This window comes from Lissotriton helveticus, chromosome 6, assembly GCF_964261635.1.
Source record: "Lissotriton helveticus chromosome 6, aLisHel1.1, whole genome shotgun sequence".
In the NCBI taxonomy this organism is placed as follows: domain Eukaryota; kingdom Metazoa; phylum Chordata; class Amphibia; order Caudata; family Salamandridae; genus Lissotriton; species Lissotriton helveticus.
Window position 1 is genome coordinate 1,701,615,462 of NC_136067.1, and position 20,578 is coordinate 1,701,636,039.

Below are 20,578 nucleotides of genomic sequence, written 5' to 3' on the forward strand. Positions count from 1 at the left end.
ATTTGAAAGGCTGGCTCTTGGGATCACCTCCGGTTCCCCCCTGGACCCAGTACCTCCTAAAATTTGGAAGAGTTTTGGTACCGACCTCTTTGACACACTACGCAGGATCTGTAATCAATCTTTATACTGCGGACTTGTGCCTTCCACCTGGAAGGAGGCCCTTATCACCCCATTGTTAAAAAAACCTTCCCTGAACCCTGATTGTCTGTCCAATTACCGGCCTATTTCCCTTCTGCCTTTTCCTGCTAAAATTGTGGAGCGCTGGGTAAGCACCTGTCTCTCCACCTATTTGGAGGATAATCAGATCCTGGACGACTTTCAGTTCGGCTTCCGCCCTGCCCACGGGACCGAAACAGCTGTCCTGACAGCTATGGAAGACCTTCGTATGCGTGCAGACAGGGGCCAGGCAGTAGCCTTGATCCTGTTGGACCTGTCTGCCGCCTTCGATACGGTCAACCATGGGGTCCTGCTGGAGCGACTCCAGGCAGCGGGGATTGACGGCACTGCCCTTCTCTGGTTTCACTCCTTCCTTCGGGACAGGAGACAGGCGGTATCTCTTCCCCCTTATCAATCCACGTTCTCCCCTGTCTCCCACGGGGTGCCCCAGGGCTCCTCCATCAGCCCCATTCTTTTTAATGTGTATCTTAGACCTCTGATCACGTTAATAAAGGCACACGGGTTAAAAACAATTAATTATGCAGACGACACCCAGCTCATTCTCTCTTGGGAGGGAGAAGACTCTACCCCCCTGGCAGCCTTTCACGACTGCTTAAGGGAGACGGCTGGGTGGCTACTCACTAACTCGCTGCAATTTAATTCCTCCAAAACGGAGGTTCTGTACTGTGCGGGAAGCCGCATTCCCCGGCAATTCCCCTGCGATTTCTGGCCCCCGGAATCGACAGATAAACCTCGGCCAGTTACATCGGTCCGTAATCTAGGAGCCACGCTGAATGAGAAAATGAACACTGAAACTCAAGTTGCAAAAACGGTGGGAACTTGCACAGCTCTCATACGTTCCCTACGCAAAATTATGCCATTGTTACCCGCTCAAGCTCGGGAGCAGATAGTCAGGTGTACCATCCTCAGTCGCCTGGACTACTGCAACGCGCTGCTTCTTGAGTCCCCAGCTGCCCTGCTTGACCGACTTCAACGAGTTCAGTCGGCCGCAGCCAAACTAGTTCTAGGCTGGACTAGGAGAGCTTCCGCCACAGCGGCCCTAGCTGAACTACACTGGCTTCCGCTTAGGCAACGTGTGGCCTTCAAGTCCCTCTGCCTGGTGTTTAAAGCGCTCCACGGAGCTGGACCTAAACCTCTGCAGGCTATGTTCACATGGTACATCCCTTCCAGATCTCTACGTTCTGCCTCGGCTCGCCTGGTGATTGTTCCTAATTACAACAAAGTCAGGACGGGGGGCAGATCTTTCAGAGTCGCTGCGGCTAAATTGTGGAACAGTCTTCCTCCTGATATCCGGCAAATATCACAGCTCCTCCCCTTCAGGAAACGCATCAAGACGTGGTTGTTCCCTTAGAAATTCCACCCCCCCTTGCTCCCTGCTGTTGTTCCCCTGAGGTACAAGTATTCGCCAGCGCCAGGAAACCTGCAAGGTGTCAGCCGCGCTTTACAAATGGAGAAAATAAATAAATAAATTTGTTCACAAATTATTTTCGGGAGATTTCCCCCTCCCACACTGATTAACGGTTTTTTGACCTCGAACTACTGTTCGCGGATTGTTTTCTGGAGATTCTCTGTCTACAAACAGGAAAGAACAGGTCCCCCTTTGCAGATAGTGAAAGGGTAGAGGACGCAGACCTTTGCGGATCTACTTATTCTCCCCACTGGTCATTTATTTATTGTTTTGATATTGGTTCATGAGGTATTCACTGCCTGCAAACAACGTAGAATAGAAATATTCTGTCTAGTCTTTGCACACAGTGATAAGATAGGCAGTGCTGACTTTTTGTCCCTCGTTGTGAGCTGTCATGTCTGTCTTCTCCCCACTGGTCGATAGCTGGTTCAGCCCGGACCGTTTATTAGAGGTGGATCATCTAGCTCCGCTGGAAGGCACCCCTAATAAAGACATGTTCATAAACTATGGATTAGTTACCATAGCCTATAGTAAACTGTGGCACAGGTATACCAAAGAAAATCAAGAGAAACAGTGGCCACTGATAGGATCCTTCGATCTTGATAAAATAGAAACGTTAGAAATAGCCCTTCGTGATAATAAGACAACGCCTATTATGCTCGACTGCCTCGGTATGTGGCGCAAAGAAGCAATGCAACGAAAGAAAAAAGACGAGGGCAGAGCAGGTAAAGGAACGTATCGACAGGACGACCCCAGGACACAACGTCCCGAAAGTAATCCCCCGACACTACGCACAGGACGGCCAGACTTAGGGCAAAACCAATGTGCTTTTTGTAGATATGCCGGGCACTGGAAAGCCCAATGCCCGACTCTACTGAACGTGAGTAGGAGCAGAGGACCGACAGGAATAACAGGCCGGCAGAAAGGGAAAAGGCGCGAGACAAAGATGAATCAGACTGACATGGACAGGCCAGATAGAACCACCACGTTCGATTATGCCCGATGGCACAGATTTCGCCAGGCCGATTTCAGCGACATGTTCGAGTCCTCATAGATCAAAACAACGATAAGACGGGAAAACCCAGTCTAGCTCTAAATTGACAGACGACAAACCCCGAAGAAACCCGAAAGAATAATGTACACACATGATCAAGCAACCTTACGTTTAGCCAAGTAGGGAAAAGTTTAGGGTATTTCGAGGTAAGGGTTACACAAGTATCCTTCGCCGAGAGGACTAGGGATATTGCCAATGTCTGAAAACCTACTACCTCCTTTCTTCCGCATCCTTATAGGCATATAACTAAAGCCTGCCCCATTGCTCTAACAAAAAGTATGCGCAGCATATAGAAATAAGATAATTATAGCCAATAACTGTTTTATGTTTGTCTTGGGTCTTTTTATATAATATTTGTACTGTCTCCCCGTCTGAGTTTGTGTGTACGTGATGCATGAATCTGCGTCATCCCTCTGCCTGTGTTACCGTGTTACTTAAACTTCTGTTAACAGAAGCTTTAGCATGAAACAACCTGGAAAGAAGGGAATGGGAAAACGAAATCCGTAGGCCACTGATGAACTTGAACTTTTATTTAACATGACGAACAAGAAACAAATAACAGTACGTAATAATAACACCTATCAATACCCTAACAACAGAAAACGTTTGGAACAAGAATGGTAAACTAGAAAATGAAAGTCAGCAGAACATTCGCCCCCCCATTCTGGAACCTTCCAAAGTAGGGCAGGGTTACGGCTACGCCCAGCCGGCAGCAACCCATATAAGGCGGGTCCTGCTGCCAACAGTCGGCCAGGAAATCGTAACATAGGGTGGAGCCGGAGGAGAGACAAGGGCCAGCGGGACCCAGCCAGGGGATCACCTTGACCACACCGGAGAGTTGTAGGGGGGGGAATGTCTATGTCCTCGACCCCCCCTCTCTCTCTCTCCCCCGGTCCGGCCACCAATGGCCGGGGACTGGGGCCAACTGGATCCGGCTGCAGCCGATGAGCCAAGGAACCCGTTCATGGGGCCAGAGCAAGGGGCGTCCGGCCGACATCCACCGGAAGCCCGGCCCAGAGACGGACGGGACATTTTTTCCTTTTCTCCTCCGTAATGGCGGCAGCAACACGCCAGGCGCCACTTCTTTCTTGAATAATGGCTGCGACAACTCTGGAGGGGGGATGTCTTGTACATACCTCCGCGAAAATTAGTCCAGGTCGGGCTGGGAGGGAGAGGCGACGCGGACGAGCCTCTCCCACCTCCACGGATAGGAGGTTTCCCAGCCCCCGGCCCAGCGTCGAACTCCCCCAGCCAGGCGGTGGTGCCAGTACTTGCGCAGCACTGAACATGCAACGGTGCCGATACTTGCGCAGCACCGAACATGCAACGGTGCCGATACTTGCGCAGCACCGAACATGCAACGGCTGCGCCAATACCCGCACAGCACCGAACATGCACCGCAGGTGGCCATACTTCCGCAGCACTGGACATGGGTTCACTCCAAAAGGTCTCCTCCACTCTTGCAGACTCGACGAAGGGCGGCTGCTGCAGGCCTCAAAATGGCGTCTGGGCCCCCTGGAAGGCGGGTCTCGGCCGCTAGAGTAACTGTGAACAGCAACGTAACTCGGGCGCTTGCCCACCGGGGCACGAACCCCCACCTCCGACAGCACCCCCACAGCCTTGAAGATTCTACCAAGGTCCCAGGAGCCCTCGGCCCCTGCAGGCTTCCGGTGAGGAACAACTGCCTTGATCGCTAACGAAATAAGCACGACATAGTCACTCCTTCTGTTAGCATGAATTCTCGAACTGCCGAAAAGGACTCTGGTCCAACTGCCGGTTGTAGGAAACATTTTTTCCTTGATACTACTTCCGGACTAACCCGGCCCCGCCCAAAATGGCGCCGTTAACAATAGGAACTTACGAACGCCTCGTGGTGTTTTTCTTTCGCTAAAAAAAGACTCGATATTCCGAGATATGTTATGATCCTTTGTACACTTGACGGAAAAGAGGAAGGATTCACTCGACGAACATGTAAAAGGACCTCGTGAAAAATGTTTTTCAATGTACGATTCATTATGATATTATCATATCTGACATGTAACCTCGCTTATGACACACTCCCATGGTATACCTATAGGAATTTGATTACAACTAGTCCAACTGTGTTTCCAATTATGAAATGAATGCCCCTTGGTCCCTCAACTATTCGATAGACGTTTTTAGTTCACTGCGAATGAATGAATGAACCTTTTTTAAACATGTTTTTAATCCTACAAGATAGCCCCCCCCCCCTCTACTGTACGCACTTTAGCCATTGCCGTATCCGGCCAACCCCGATCACACTGTCCTATCGACATGCTGAACGATTGTGCAAATAAAGGTTTTCGAAACTATGAACGGGTATTGCATGCTTTATTTAAAATGTGGGATCGGCGGGAGAGTTTTTCTTTTCTGTGCACCCTACTCTGCTCTCTCTTTAAGGTTAATAGAAGATGGTCGCCCAGCCCCGGATGGAGGATCGAATCTAAGACACGACACTCTGCCGTCAAATATGCGACTGACTCAGGGACTCGCGCATGGAGAAAGACCTCGATTTCTGGGGTTGGGTAAAGTGAAACGATGTAAATGATAGAATATTATAAAGATACGACACTCAAAGGTACTAGGGAACAGAGTTGACCGAAGAGCTGATAAACCTTAGAACATCACAGCGTTGGAAGAGATTTAAGGACCCCGATAGCTAAGTCCACCTACCAACTAGAAACCTCGCGCTAAGTGCTTCTGATTCTCTAACGTTTTCCTACTCACAGCCTATAAGGACACACTGCCCCCCCCCCCTTGGCTCCAGAAACCACAACCCCAGGGATTCTATCCCGAGGAGATAAGACGAGTATGAGGTAAGTAAAAGACCTTCGTACCCGTGCTTTTGATATGCTCGAATGTTGTCCCCCTCCCCTCCCCTCTTTTTTTCCCCCCCCTGCAGTCCACATCGGAATCACGACCAAGGTATGGTGAAGATCTGAAGCCTCGCCATGTCTGATACACGAAGCGGACTAACACTGCCTGGTGGCACCTAAACACACACACAAACTGCTCTTGTACCAAAAGAGCCAATAAATTGTATGACATGAGGAAAGCGATCACCCTTAATCCGTGTTGCGTGAATGGACGCCTGTCACGTATGTCCGAAACTATGAGATGATGTTTGTGTATGACTGACGCGTTGACTTAACTGGTTAAAAGACCGAGAATGCAAGAAATGCGACACAATGGTGCCCTTTTTACTCGATGTATGTCCCCTGTACCCGGCCTAATGCTCGTCCATCCCAAACTGCATGCTTTCAAAATTCTAACACAGACCCGTAATGTCTTATGTTATATAACGCGCTGAATAGCCTATCTTAATGCACGGTCACTCCCCATGTCGCACGTGTACTATTTAGCCTGTTGTTGCACATCTCTCTCTCTCTCTCTCTCTCTCTCTCTCTCTCTCTCCTTCTCTCTCTCCCTCTCTCTCTCCCTCTCTCTCTCTCTCTCTCTCTCTCTCTCTCTCTCTCTCTCGCTCTTCCGAACGACTAGCACCTAAATTGGCAAACCGCCACCCCTAGTGCACCACCCAATTGGCTCCAAATACCACAAGTATTTGCTCAAAATTTATCCTAAATAAAAAAAAATCACCCTGACGCTGTGTCACTACCTCTCCTTTCTGCTAAAAATTGATGAAACCGAGATTTGGCCATAAGGGAAAGGACAGGTAAGACGACTGAGGTTCCCTAATCTGACCCGAAATAAGGGAACTACATGTCAGCAGCTCCTGTGTTATAAAAAGATGCCTCAGATAACGCGACCTTCCCCGTCCCGAATTGTCGCAATACCCAAACAGTAAAGGTGATCGAAACATCCTCATGTTCCCGGAACGCCCCCTGTTTCGTATCAGCTGCCCCAGACGAGGGTTATAAAACTGTCCCTCACCCCCGGTCATAAGAGATGGGTCTACTTACGCCCTTACCACAGTTTTCTATGTCCCTAGTTGTTTCCCATGAGACCCCTGTCTTTTCTAATTAAGTAGTCAGGCCGTAAGAGGCTACGTAGGAACCAGAATGATGTTTTACAAAGTTAAAAATTAGACCGAAGCGAAGAAATCATTGCAATGAACCCTGTTGAAAGCGAAAATGTTTAGGCAGGATGCATTGATAGAATGAAAAATGTTTAGCCTATGTTCGTCCCTCAGCAAGATACCTGTCAGACCATGGTGATAGCCCACAGCACCCTTTTTAAATATAAAGCCCTGGAGAACGGTATAGCTTCGTAAGGCTCGTATTAAGAAGGTGGGTCTCCGTCAAAAGAACTGACGTAACTGTAATGAAATAAAAGGTGCCAGATCTCGTCCCACGACCAACAAACACCAAAGAAATAGCAGTGAAGGAAAGTTATAGTAAATCCAGCAGGCCCATCATCAATCATTTATATGTTAGTTGCGAACCCTAATATAACGGACGTTTCCATTTTTGCCTGGAGCTGGGAGAGAAATAGACTTATGTGATTACCTTCCTCTGCCAATTCTCTAAAGACTGTCTTTTCAAACTCATTTAAGGGTACGACTGTCGGAGGAAAGAAGGACCGGATGTGGGAGCACGTGGCCTGACTACAGATCGTGGAACATCTGCGACATTGGCCAAGGCGAGACCGCGACAGAAAGGAGTTGCAGGACGAGGCACTGTTTCCGTCAAAGTGAGAGGAAAGGGCTGACCTGATGCCCCTGCTCAATGTTCAACGTGTGCCGAAAAGTCCCCGCTCTCTGAATTCGGTCATGAGCCCGCCTACCTGAAATTTCCGCCCCCCTGATCTGTTCCCGATTTGGCCCAGCTCCATCCCCCCCCCCTTTTTCTCCAACCTACCCTATGGACTACACACTCTTCTTCCATCTGAACCTTTTTGACAATCAACTCAAAGGACACAGGGCGAAAAGGACCTCTTTGACCAGAAACGCGAGGAAAAGGTCGTGCCCTGCAACGCGGGACCTAGAATAGAGCTGGACCCGTAGCTCCACCGCCGGTGCTCCACAGCGCCAACAAAAGACGACAAAGAATGCTGAGAACTCATTAACCTCGAACATTGACGCCCTCAATTATGGTTTCTACTACGTCTCATTTCTCTCCCAGCCACCATTGTATTAATTATGCTCCAACCAAACATGAACAGAACTCACATATGTAATGACCTATCAATTTACATTCCGAACGACTATAAGCAGCTATGAAATGTACCCAATGCTCTCACTACAGAATCATCTTTGTCTGTTATTGCATTACTATGGCTTTCCTGCAAACGAGTTTTTTATCGATAGACCCGCCTCCTAAGATGAAAGATTTTAAAATGTAATGTTTATAACTCCTTCACCTGGGTACCTACTTCTTTTCCTATGACCACCACAGTCGACATGAATTGGAAATAGGCCAGCAAGATGTCTTGGATATGTTAAAGGGAGGACTGTGGAAAATTAGTACGGTCTGGTAAACATTATCTGCGCCATCTTGCCCTTTTCCCCTGATGCCACACTTTTTGTCGTGCGCACCCGCCATTTTAGGTGCCTCGATCAGAACAAACCCTTTTGCATGCCACTGGCCCCCAGCATAGCCCTCCTCCCTCACAAAGCCCACACTCTGACAACCCCCGCTCGCACATGCCTTGGGTCATAAACCCCTCTTCAGCGCAGCCCTGCCTCAGAACCCCATCCTGTTCCCAGCGCGACACTTCCCTTCATTCCTTTCCTGGTCCCAGGCCCTTTGATGCAAGCCCCCTTTTCCTGTGTGCCCGTTTGTCTTCCTCGTTCCCAGGCCACCACCTAAGCTCTGCGGATACTGTTTATTGCCCCCCCGTACAGTAGGAAGCTTCCCTCATTGAAGGACCCTCGAGTTGATCAAAGCCCCCTCCCTATGAGATCCGATCAAACCCCCCACATTCCGTGAATCGGCGGAATGTCCAGCTGCGCGATAATCATCACCTGTTGTGACCGGGGTGGGGACTTCTGCTGTGTATGTGTGTGGGAACAGGCTGGGAGCGGGGGTTCCGAGAATGTCTTTCCGTATATCAAAGCCTTGCCAAGAATGTGTTGTATGTAATAAACCTGCGTATAAGAGGCCAGGCCTCAGAGATGCGGGTAGAGCACCTCATGACGATACCTGCTGTCTGAACTGATGTGTTCTCCTCCGGAGAGAATAAACCTTGTTTCCTGCCTTCCCGTCTCCAGTGCCTGCCTCTTCATTGATTAATAATTCGTGGGTTAAAGAGGCGATACCGCCGGGCAAATATCGATTGTCCCTTGACCATAGATTTAACACCTAAACTTGAAAATGGACTTAAAAAAACTTGAATTATCAGATTGACCAAAAATGTTTTGCCTCGAAAAATGAGTGAGTGGGTCACTCATTTTTCGAGGCAAAACATTTTTGGTCAATCTGATAATTCAAGTTTTTAAGTCCATTTTCAAGTTTCCGAAAAATATTGGTCATGCCAACTTCCGATTGGAGTAAATGAGTATCAAGAGTTTGTCTCCTTCCCTTGTCTGAAGATTTACATTGGTTTTCAATTCTCAAAGGTTTCCATGAATACACATTGTAATTGTGCATAGTGTATGTACGCACGTGTGTAAACCCCTTCTCATGGATGCATTTTCTTTTTCACCATTAGGAAAATATTGTTGTCCTTGGAGAAATTATTTCCTGGTGGTGTTTTTTTCCCAACTCCACTCTGGAAATTGATTTACTCTTGTCCTTGACAGAAAAAAGTCTCAAATTGTTTTCATGGAAGCAATGGGCCGAGATGATGTTTTGAATTATCCACAAATTCATGGTGATCTCAAACTTTCAAGAGCGTGCCCGCACAGGAATGTCATTCCCCGCCTTGGGCAAATGATTTACTCAAGTGTAGAATTATATCATATTGATGTAATAATATCTTTATGAGCACACATTCAAGTTCAGTGAATTACAAAAGTGACATTGCACTCGTAAATGAAGCTATTTGCCCAAGTCAATTGAGTTTACATGTAGAAATGGTTTTGTAAATCAATAGAGTTTATTTTCTAGTTTTTTAAACTACTGAACAATTGGAGCTGTTAATGTACAAAAATAAATTAAATAAAAATAGCTTAAATACCTATAAAATATAGAAGGTATTATGTGGCTTAAGCGGGCTATGTTTATGCCATAAATATGTAATTTTTATGTTATTCTTTGAGACATATTTATTAATATGGTTCACTTACTATTGTCAAAACACAACAGCAACCAAACTAAGGGTCTTATTCATAGAGGTAAATTCAGCCCTAAACATAACTTTGCAACCACATCTGCCTCAGTTACACCAGCCAGGAATTCACAAGGGACTCTTGGCAGGTGTAAGTCCTTTATTGTGTACAGATATGTCTGCCACAAGTCCATAGATCTCTCCACCCATAAATCCCACTTAAGAGATGGAATCAAGTGAGTTCCAAAGCCTTCTATGTTACTGTTTGCATTTGAAGTTTGTAAACACCCATAACAAGGGACTTTTTTTTAGCTTTCACAAACTGCTCTCATTTCCCTTTCCAGTCTGTAAATGGTCATATTTTTAATTCAGCAAAGTGCTGGCGTAAATCCATTCACCAGGTGCGAAGTTCTCTGCCACAGATACCCCCAGAAAGGTTGATTAGATTCCAAATTTGGAAATCACATGGCTTTCCTGGGAATCCATGCGGAAACCTGCACCAGGTGCAGGCTCCCATAAAGATTCCAATCAAAATTTGTGAATTCCAAACCTAGTAAAACTATACTCAGATGTACATTTACAAATCTAAGTATAGTTATGCTTTTTGTGAGATTCCAAAGATCAGACTTGTCCCTGCAAAATTGCCAACATAAGTGAATGTTTAAAAGAGGTCTATTTTAAAAGATAACTGTTAGACCTGGCACCATTGGCGTGGGTCTCCCTTCCATTTTTTGCTGTTGCCTCATGTGTTTTTGCTGTGTTAGATGCTTTGGGTACTGTGCCAGTGCTATTCAGTGCCACAGTGCAAGTGCTTCCTATTGTAAATTGATGTATGGATTAGTGATTCCCTGTTTGGCTACTTTGGTTTGCTTGTCTGACCCTAGTCTAGTGCAATGAGGGTGCCAGGGCATGTAATCCAAATACTGGTGGTGGGCCTGCAGCACTGGTGGTGCCACCCACAGAAGCAGCCTTGTAAAATGTGTCTAAGGTCTGCCATTGCAGAGCCTGCATGCAGTCTGGTACTGTCACGCTGACTGGGCAAGTGCACCCACTTGCCAGTCCCTAAACCTTCCCTTTTCTTCTTATTAGTCAGCCCTATGTTAGGCCCAAGGGCAGGGTGCATTGTAAGTATAAGGTAGGACAAGCCCTGATGTGTGTGGCATGTCCTGATAGTGAATTACAGCCATTTCCGTTTTTCAATATTGCAAGGCTACCTGTTCTCCATAGGCCAGAATGGGCTGTTAAAATTGTTAAATTGTGTAATCCTAACAGGCTCAGAGAACATGGTAGAAATTCCAGTTTAGTATGCCTGAAATCAGAATAATAAAATACATCTTTTAGTGAAGTTTATTTTAATATTCTGTGTTTGCAAATACCACTTTTAGAAAGTAGGTCTTTGCTTGTCTAACGATTCAAACCTGCCTCTGCTAGTTTGTGTATTCATATGTCTGGTTTCTGTTAGTGACAGGGCTGGGGAATTCCAGGAGACAGACTGAGTCACCCAGTGGTGAATAGAGAGATCTGCATCTTGATGGGAGGGAGGAGTGTACCTGAACTCTGGATAGGGCTGTGCCTGCCTTCCACAATGCTGGCTCCACCTCCTGGGGAGCAGCTGATGTCTCTGCCCTGCACGCTGAAAGAAGAGAAGGAAAACTGTCAACAGAGTACTCCAGGGCTGTACTTGCCTTCCACAATGCTGGCTCCACCTCCTGTGGGGCGTCTGATGTTTCTGCCTTGCACTGTGAAAGGAGAGGAGAAGTCTGGAAAACAAAGTGCTCAGGAACTGGTTTGGACTAGGCACAGGCCCCTCTCCCCTCAGAGAACAAAGGATTTTGGGGTATAAGTATTGGGACCCTGCTCCCATGAAATTAGATCACTTTTGGACTACAAGAAGAAACCTTTACTGAGGAGAGGAACCTGATGAAACTGAGTAGAGACTAATCCCAAGCTGAAGTGCTGCTTGGGGGATTGGCCTGCAGTGGTTCCCTTACTGCCAAAGGAAGGAGAAAGGAACTTTGTAACTTTACTTTCAACTTGTGAAAGATCTCCAAGGGCTTGGAAAAGAGCATGCCTCCTGCTAAAGTCTCAGGGACAACAGACTTCACCCCCCAGCTCCCCAGAGTTCTTGTGGAAGTGCCTGCTGCTGTTTTGGGCCTTCTGAGGAACTGCGTGTCGCAAGGAGCTGGAAGCGCGACTCAACGAGAAGAGCTGTGCCTGCTGTCGCAACTCCGGAGAAAGGAGGGTATCTCCGCTGGAACTGTCGCACTGCACCGCATCGGAGAGAAGCGTGCCGCAACGAAGAAGAAGCGTGTTGCTGTCACTGCTGCTGACGTCGCAACTCCGAAGAAGGAGGGTGTCGCCGCTGTGGTTGTCGCACTGCACCGCATCAGGAGAAGAATCTCGCAACGAGGTCGGAGCTTGTGGCCGTTGCTGTGACTGCCGTCGCAACTCCGATGAGGGAGGGTGTCACAGCTGGAACTGTCGAATTGCACCGCATCGACCAAGAGCACCTCGTATCCCCGGGAAGCGCGCCGCCATCGGAGCTGCTGCCGTCGCATCTTGGATGTCGCCGCTGTAGTTTTTGCATCGAGCAGAAGCTTCACGCATCATGGAGAAGAGCATCGTCGCTGGAGCTGTTGCCGTCGCATCGTAAGGGTGTCGCCGCTGCAGTCCAGGCATCGAACCGAGAGTTTCTTGCATCCCCGAGAAGCGTGCCGCATCTGGAAGATCTTAATGTCTTTATTTCTTTGTATCTGAACTTTGCCGCATTCCCATCGCTTGTCGTGGAAGCGCAACGCAACTTAAGGTACATTGACGCAGAGTGTCGCATTTAAGAACTGAACTGAACTAAGCTTAAATCTACCATCTTAAAGTAATCATAGTGTGTATTTTTGTTGTTTATGGTCTTGTGGTAACTCTATATAAAGTCTACTTATTTATTATATAAAACCTGTGTGGTGTCCATTTGTAGTGTTGTCTCTGGGTTACTGTATGTGGTCACAACTGCTTAACTTAAAACGCCTCTGAAGTAGGCCTTGGCTGCTCTCGCCACGCTACCTTGAGGGTGAGCAGGATTATTTTAGAAGTGTAAGCCCCCTTTCCCTGACTAGAGGCGAGGGTCCCTGCTTATCACAAGTACCTACCAGTGGCAACCAGAGACCCCCAAATCTAACAATAACCCTGTACAATAGCATTATTGAAGGGACAGGTGAATTAATCACTATTGATGGAGCAGGTATATCTGAACCTCCATCTCTTGGTCAAATCATCAAGCAAATTACCCCACTGCTCGTATGAACCTTTGGTTGTCAACTTGAAGTGTTGAGAGCGAGCTAACTTTGGAAATAGATTTCACGCCAGAGAGTATGGCATTTGAAGCATAAAGGTTTATTTTTCAAGTTAATAGTCAGTCACCAACCACCAAATTTTCAAATGGTTCAGAAAGTATCTTAATACAGCCATAATATTCATGTGTGCAAGTATTCTAAATGTAAGTATTATAAAGTACAGAAGAGTAACAAACAACATATAGAAAATGCAAAATATCCAAATAATGTGTTCCATAAAGAAACCAACGCTGTCTGGATTATAGAGTAAAGAGGGTCGGGATTTCTAAAGAGGAAGGGAAGAAGGTGTCAGCATTCTCTGAACCTCGGTAGTAGTTCAGAGGAAATGAAAGACTGTCTAGCATAAAGCTTTCTCAGGAAAATAACGCAACAGAAAGGTCTTCTCTCTTCCAAACCAGGGTAGGGTCTCACCATTACTACCTAAGGAACACCAATTAAAAGCACAATCAAAGGTTCCAGAACATCCTTGCACCCAAAGTCCGAGACCAATCCCACTGCAGCATTTGCTGGGAACTGGTAAACTACCCACATTTAAGCACACACAAAGTACATCTGGGACACAAAAGGGAAAGGGGCAAAGGTACACTTGTCAATTGGAGAATGCTTTCTTTAGGACAAGAACTCTCACTCACCCGAAGGTGACATGCTTCATCATTGGGTTCTCTCCTCAGACCTGTACCAAACGGTGCGTCATGTGGGCAACGACTCCAATGGAGAGGAACTGAGGAGTTTTTAGTTAGATGCACAGTATGTTTGAATGCGGGACAGTGTGTTATCACATGTATACAAAAAGGGTGGTGTAAATAAAATTATCTCCAGCTGGGCTGAATATCAGTTTACTTATGGTGCCCTTATTGAATAGGGTTAAAAAAGCAAGAAGTGACAGGAAGTTTGGAGAAAATACTCCCTGTGCGAGGTCAACATGTTTCTGCCCAGGGAACAATTCTAAAACCTGATCCCTGCCACATAGTAGTGATGCAGGTGATACAGAAGATGGCCCACAATGTCTTAGTCATGGGGTCCACTGTTGTACCGTACCGTAAGGGTTCTGCTCACTCTGGAGCTTCAAGAGTCCTCCTAGATCACAGAGCTGAAGGTCGTCCTTGGGTCCCTGAATGGCATGCCCGGCAAGAGCATAATAGCATTTGCCGTGACCTGGTAAACTCCCCAAATTCCAATTCTTACACAATTAGGTACACAACTGCTTGTTCTTGAGAGTTGCATCTTCCTAGCACACTAGGCACAGGAGGCTAATTGTACTGTCTCAAATCTGCTGCTTGCTGTTCTCTTCCCAAGCCTTACTAAAAGTCTAATATATGTATGAATAAAACTTTCCCTAGCAAACAGGGAACCCGATAACACACCTGCATAGGTATAAAAAAAATTGCATACTGGCAACTTTTAAAGTGCAAAATACTGAGCTTAGGCCAAACCTCAGACTAAGTTAACTCGAGAATCAAAATGGAAGCACATTAAAGTTTTATTATAGCCTTATAGCACATTGGATAGGGTTATACCAGTTGTTAAAGGCCCTTAACCTGAGTCACAGGTGTGGGCTTTTAACAATGCTATAACCCAAGGCAGAAGGGCTATAAGGCTATTAGAACATTCCACCCACTTTGGGTAGAAGTTTCTAAATTAAAAAGGAAGAAACTTCAAGACGTACGTTGGGATGGTGGAGCTCTGGGCTTATACCAGCCAGTATGCTCCATTGTGTTCAGTGGAGCGCTCAACATTCCAATGCTCTAATAATCTTTAGCAATCAAATATTTATTTTTAACATTAACGTGCATTCAGTAAAGATGGTTATATTGATTATAATTCTACTTGGTACAGTTACATATGATTTCTCAACATGCTAAAGTGATGACCTACTACAATTCTTATTAGAAAAGGGCATGCAGATTAATAAAGCTAAACATGCTTTGAATATATGGATTGCACTGAAATTCATATAACTGATATATGGAAGGTGGAGCCTAGAAGTATGCTGCTCCACCTTCTAAAAAATGTTTATAAAAAATATAATGTTTTAATACTTTCTTCTTTCATATTTTCTCTTTAGCAATACCATCTACAAAATCAGGTCTTCAGGCTAGTTCCTCAGTTCCAATGACTGTAAAGCCTAGTAAGTAAAAAATAAAATAAAGCATGTTTGATAATGTCTTTGTTTAGAGCAATAGTAACCCTCTTAGCTAAATCATTTCAGTGTAGTTGGCATTTCAAATACATTATCTGTTTGTGTTATAATGTATACTACCTTGTTTTATCAAGAGCACTTGATGGCAGTGGTATACTACAGCCAGCACATCTATAATAGTTTTGCCTCAAAGTTAAAGAAATACAGTGGATATTCTCCAGTGTGCTCTATGTCAGACACTGTGCCACCAACAGTGTCACTATGTATAGAGGGTACCCCTATACAAGCAAAATAAACAAATTTGGTTTGACAGAACACAACCTTACACAGTCAAAAAACATTGACTCCAGTGAGTCACAGAATAATATAAGCAATATCAAAGGCAGAACAAGTTGAAAAGACAGTGATTCTTTTATTCTTATATATTCCTCAGTGTTGACGCGAAGAACAGAAACAAAGACAGCCGACACGTGTTTCGACTTTTGACGACTTTTTCAAGGATGTTTGACAAAAATAGTAATAAATATTGTTTCAGTCTAATTTCATATCTTCAAGTGATTTTATCATACCAATTACACAAGTGAATGTTACATCACCCCTACAAGTTAGGCAAAGTAAAGACGAAAAAGGCGATTCTTCCAAAGATTCACAAACCGGGGGTTTTCCCCCGGGGGGACAAATCATTTCTGGAATTGGCTCACCTACTGAGCATATTTCGGAATTTATTGACCAATATCTTCAGCCTTTTGTCACTAATTTGCTCTCCTTCATTATGGACACCAAAGATCTATTAAACAAAGTACAGGATTTTACCTGGTCAGACATTTGCAGCTTTGTCACACTAGACATCAGTTCCTTATATATATCCATACCCATGTGTGAAGGTTTAGAGGCTTTTAATTACTTTCTCTCGAACAGAGATGCCTCCCTTTGGGAACATACCTCCATGATAATGGAAATGATTAAACTAGTACTGGAGAACAACGTCTTTCTCCATAACAGCTCCTAGTACAAACAACATCGGGGAGTGGCTATGGGGTCGAAATGTTCTCCCTCTTTTGCTAACCTGTTTGTAGGTTGTATGCAGACATTTTATATTTGGTCCCAATGCCCAAATCACTTAATTGATCATGTGATCTATTGGGGTTGTTATATCGACGACGTGCTACTAATCTGGACTGGCAATACTGTACAACTAGAAGAATTCTGTAATTTCCTTAATTCTAATACATATAACATCTTTTTCACATATTCTCATAATGCAAGTGGAATCTGTTTCTTGCATCTCAAACTTTATATTAAAAACAACTGCATAATGTCTGCCCTGTATAGAAATCCCTCGTCCTGTAACGCATTATTACATGCAGAAACTGCACATCCTCGCTCTCAGGTAAATTCTATTCCCTTTGGAGAACTCACAAGAGTGAGACGTAACTGTAGTGAGGATAATGTGTTTAAGCAGGAAATGAATAATACAGTTGATAGATTCAGCGCCAGGGGCTATGATATGGGGGTCCTCTCTAAGGCTGCCAAGAAAGCGAGCAAATTGGATCAGAAACAACTACTTTTACAGAGAACTAGCAAAAAAGGGAAGAATACCTTCAAAGATAGAGTGGTTATGGTGACCCCATTTAACTCTCAAAGTAGCAGGTTCTTTGAAATATTGAACAAGCACTGGCATATCTTAAGGGTTGATCCTGACATTTGCAAAGTAATAGAGACCAAGCCTGCCATTGTGTACAAACGAGGACAGACTTTAAGAAACATCCTAAGTCCAAGTTTTTATAATCCTAAGAAATGCAAAGATAACATAACCTGGCCAGGTAAACCACCTGTAAGGCTTTCACAAGTGTGGACATTGCTCAGACAAAATCAAAAGTTTTAGATACAACACCAATAAAGAATTTAAGATCAGATCTTTCATGAACTGTAACAGTAAGTTCCTGGTGTACTGCATTGTCTGTATTTGTAAACAAATCTATATCTGCAGCACTATTAGACCTGTCAAAGAAAGAATACAGGAACATATACGAGCAATCAGGAACGGGAATGCTAGCTATCCTGTAGCTGTACATTTTAATATGACACACCGCTCTGCTGAGCTATCCCAGCTCAGATTTCAAGGTCTAGAACAATTGCCAGACCACCCAAGGGGGGGGAGACAAAGTCACACGTCTTCATAAACTAGAGGCTGTCTGGATTAATAAACTCAGATCTGTGGAATATGGACCCAATATCGATAAAGAAATGTACGTGTTCCGGAGAGACTAACATACATACTTGGTCACCATGGATCTGCTGATATTGACTCGCTGGGAATATGGACAGGAAAGCACCCGATATATACAGGGTTGTAATGTGTTGATATAAGAAGGGAAATGATCGCTTTTACTATACTCTGTTCAGGAGTTAAAATCTGCCTTGTTCATATTTCCCTTGTGACTAAGATGTGTCTTTGTATTTCTATCTTTCTCTCGTTGATGTTTCTGTAATAGATTGGAAGTACCATGTTTTAATAAACTGTTCCTAAACGATCTGTTACGTCTGTTTTGGTAATAATGCTATGCTCTGATGATACCATGCACATCCTGTTCTCTAATGAATATTGGTGATGCATTACCTGGTAGAAATCTAATTGTCTTGGTTATTTATACTTAGATGTCTAAGGTATTAATCTGTAGAAATTTTCGCCCAAATATCTTGGAAAGGAAATATGCCCGCCTGTTTTGTTACGCTTGTTTATAAGCTGCATGTTGTTGCTTGCTACATATGATATGATAAATTTACTAAATCATGTATTTCATAAGTGCCAGATGTCATTTTAAAAACTTACTATTAGTGACTTTTTTTTACTGTTGAAAAACTTTATTATGTAAGAGGTGTAAGCACTGCCACCTCCTCGTCTACTCTATTCTGCTTTACCTTTACTGTCCTATAATATATGCTGTCCTCACTCACTTGATGGAAAGCGCTGGCTGGGACAACACGTGTGGTTACTAACACAGCACCTATTATATCAGTTTGGGCTATTTTTACCCTTCTATCTTTCCTACAGTAACATTGTTTCCACTCTTTTGTCCTGACCATATAACTTCGTTAACTGTTAGATTTGGGTAGGCACGGGGAATGATTCTCCGTAGATGACAACAGTTTATCGTAAGCGGCAAACGTTTACGGTCTGGACATTCAGACACATAATTTTCACGAATGGCATAAACAAACTACAAATATGGTGGCAGTACATTTACTTCGGTACGGGGGCATGTTTCTGGACGTATACGTCATGACGCAATAGGTAGAAATCCGACGCATTTTTTATGTGACGTCTTTTGGAAAAGTTTGTTTGTGGCGAGATTTGACTAGGAGCGTTTTCCTCTATGAGACGGGGTGAGTTTACTTTTAATGTTTTTTTCTTTCCTTTCCTTTATGAACTTTATATGTGTAGCAGGCGTGCACTATATGTAAAATCGTAACAAAATATTACAATTTAGATAACTATTGAAAGTGTTTGTGCGGGTTTTTAACTTTCCGTGTTCCACACCAGTCCTTTGTATTTTTTGCACCTGTATGGTTCTGACATAGTGGGACCTTATGCCGTATGTACGCACAATACGATAAGAAAAAGATTTTTACCAATATATTTATGGACACGTTAATTTTAAGAGGTATTTCCTGCACTTCTTGTTTTCATGCTGTGCAAACTTGGGAAGTGCTTATAGTGGCCTCTAAATCTTTGCAGTTCCCTGCCCGTGGACCGCCCGTAAGTTCCACATTATCAATCAATCAATCAATCATGGCATTTGTAAAGCGCGCTACTCACCCGGGAGGGTCTCAAGGCGCTGGGGGAGAGGGGTATGTTACTGCTTGAACAACCAGGTCTTTTGCTGCTTCCTGAAGGTGAGATGGTCTTGGGTTCGCCGAAGGTGGGTGGGGAGGGAGTTCCAAGTCCTGGCTGCCAGGTAGGAGAAGGATCTACCTCCGGCGGTGGCTCTGCGGATGCGTGGTACGGAGGCGAGGGCGAGGCTGGTCGATCGTAGCTGGCGGGTGGGTGTGTAGAAGGTCATGCGGTCAAGCGTGGTTTATGCCGGAACGTTGCTAAAATACCAATATCTATGAATTTTCTAAGAAATAAGTAAGTTTCACTCTTGATCTGTTTGTAAACTTGGGGTGTCGTTTCGGGGTCATTCCTTTAGAGTCTTTAGGTCAAAATAGTATTGTGCTAACACTTTATTGCAATATCTCCTTTTGGATGAGTTATTCCTTGAGTGTTTTCCTTTTTATTCCCCACAGTTCACTATACGAAGGCACTATACTGAAAATTCACAACTTAGAGCCAAAAATTGGAAAACGTTCCGCGCATGGAGTTATTGTCTCCATAAGTGAGTATCTAGAGCTAGTATATTATTACCAATTTCCATTTGGCGTACAAATGGGCTACATAGACTTAATTGGGAGGCTATACCCATAATCCCCCTTCTCTTTTTGTGTCTTTTTAGTTTTTTGATACTTGAATGCCATAATATTTTGGGTCCATTTGACTTCGGATCAGGCAAATTGCACTTTTTCAGTTTGGACCATGGGATATTGCACTTGAACCTAGTGGGTATTGTAATGATGTGAGGCATGTGAAATGCTCGCTAGTCTGTTTGCTACTTATATAATGCTACTAAGTATTATGTAAGTATTGTTGACAATGATTAGGATAATATTTGTCCAGAACATTTCCCATTTTTGTTTCGCTTGTAAAAATTCTGGTGTTCTAGCTTAGATATTTTAGACTAGCTAAATTAGACTTGAGTGTATCACAATGATTACGTAAGGAGAGTTTAATTAAACTAACCTTAACCCCTTCCATGCTAATGACAGCCCCCAGCCGTCATGCATCACGGTGGGCGTGTGCTGATGACGGCTGGGGGCCGTCATGAACCTGCCCACTCATTAAAACGGCCGCACAGGCGCAGAATCGCGCCCGCGCCCAAGGGGTTAATTAGTTTTTATTCCTGATTTGTCAAATCCGAATCACAAGTTAATATCGCTTACGCTTGCCATTCATTTTTCTAATGCCCATAATTACGTATGTGTTCCAAATTCAGGAGCCTTGGCCTTTTATGTGTTTTTTGGAGATCGCTCTTGACAACAATCGTATGACCTAGACTCAGTTGGGAACTACCGTTCTTAGGTATTTTTAAGAACAATATATATATTTTGTCGGGTGAAGGTTTCTGTTAACACTTGTTTCTTTCCATGTATTACTAAATGTACAA

General features: G+C 44.5%; 1 protein-coding gene across 13 annotated transcripts in view; it reads left to right on the top strand.

Moving 5' to 3' along the window:
- Positions 1–20,578, top strand: part of LOC144763708 (uncharacterized) — a 2,434,724-nt gene that overhangs the window by 1,814,715 nt on the left and 599,431 nt on the right. For 12 of the 13 annotated variants that reach the window (XM_078649561.1, XM_078649562.1, XM_078649564.1 and 9 more), the window contains one exon: positions 15,240–15,302. In XM_078649561.1, the coding sequence (XP_078505687.1) occupies positions 15,240–15,302 (63 nt within the window). Of the gene's footprint in view, positions 1–15,239; positions 15,303–19,604; positions 19,646–20,578 lie in introns of those variants that run through there. The other variant, XM_078649573.1, reaches the window with a different exon arrangement.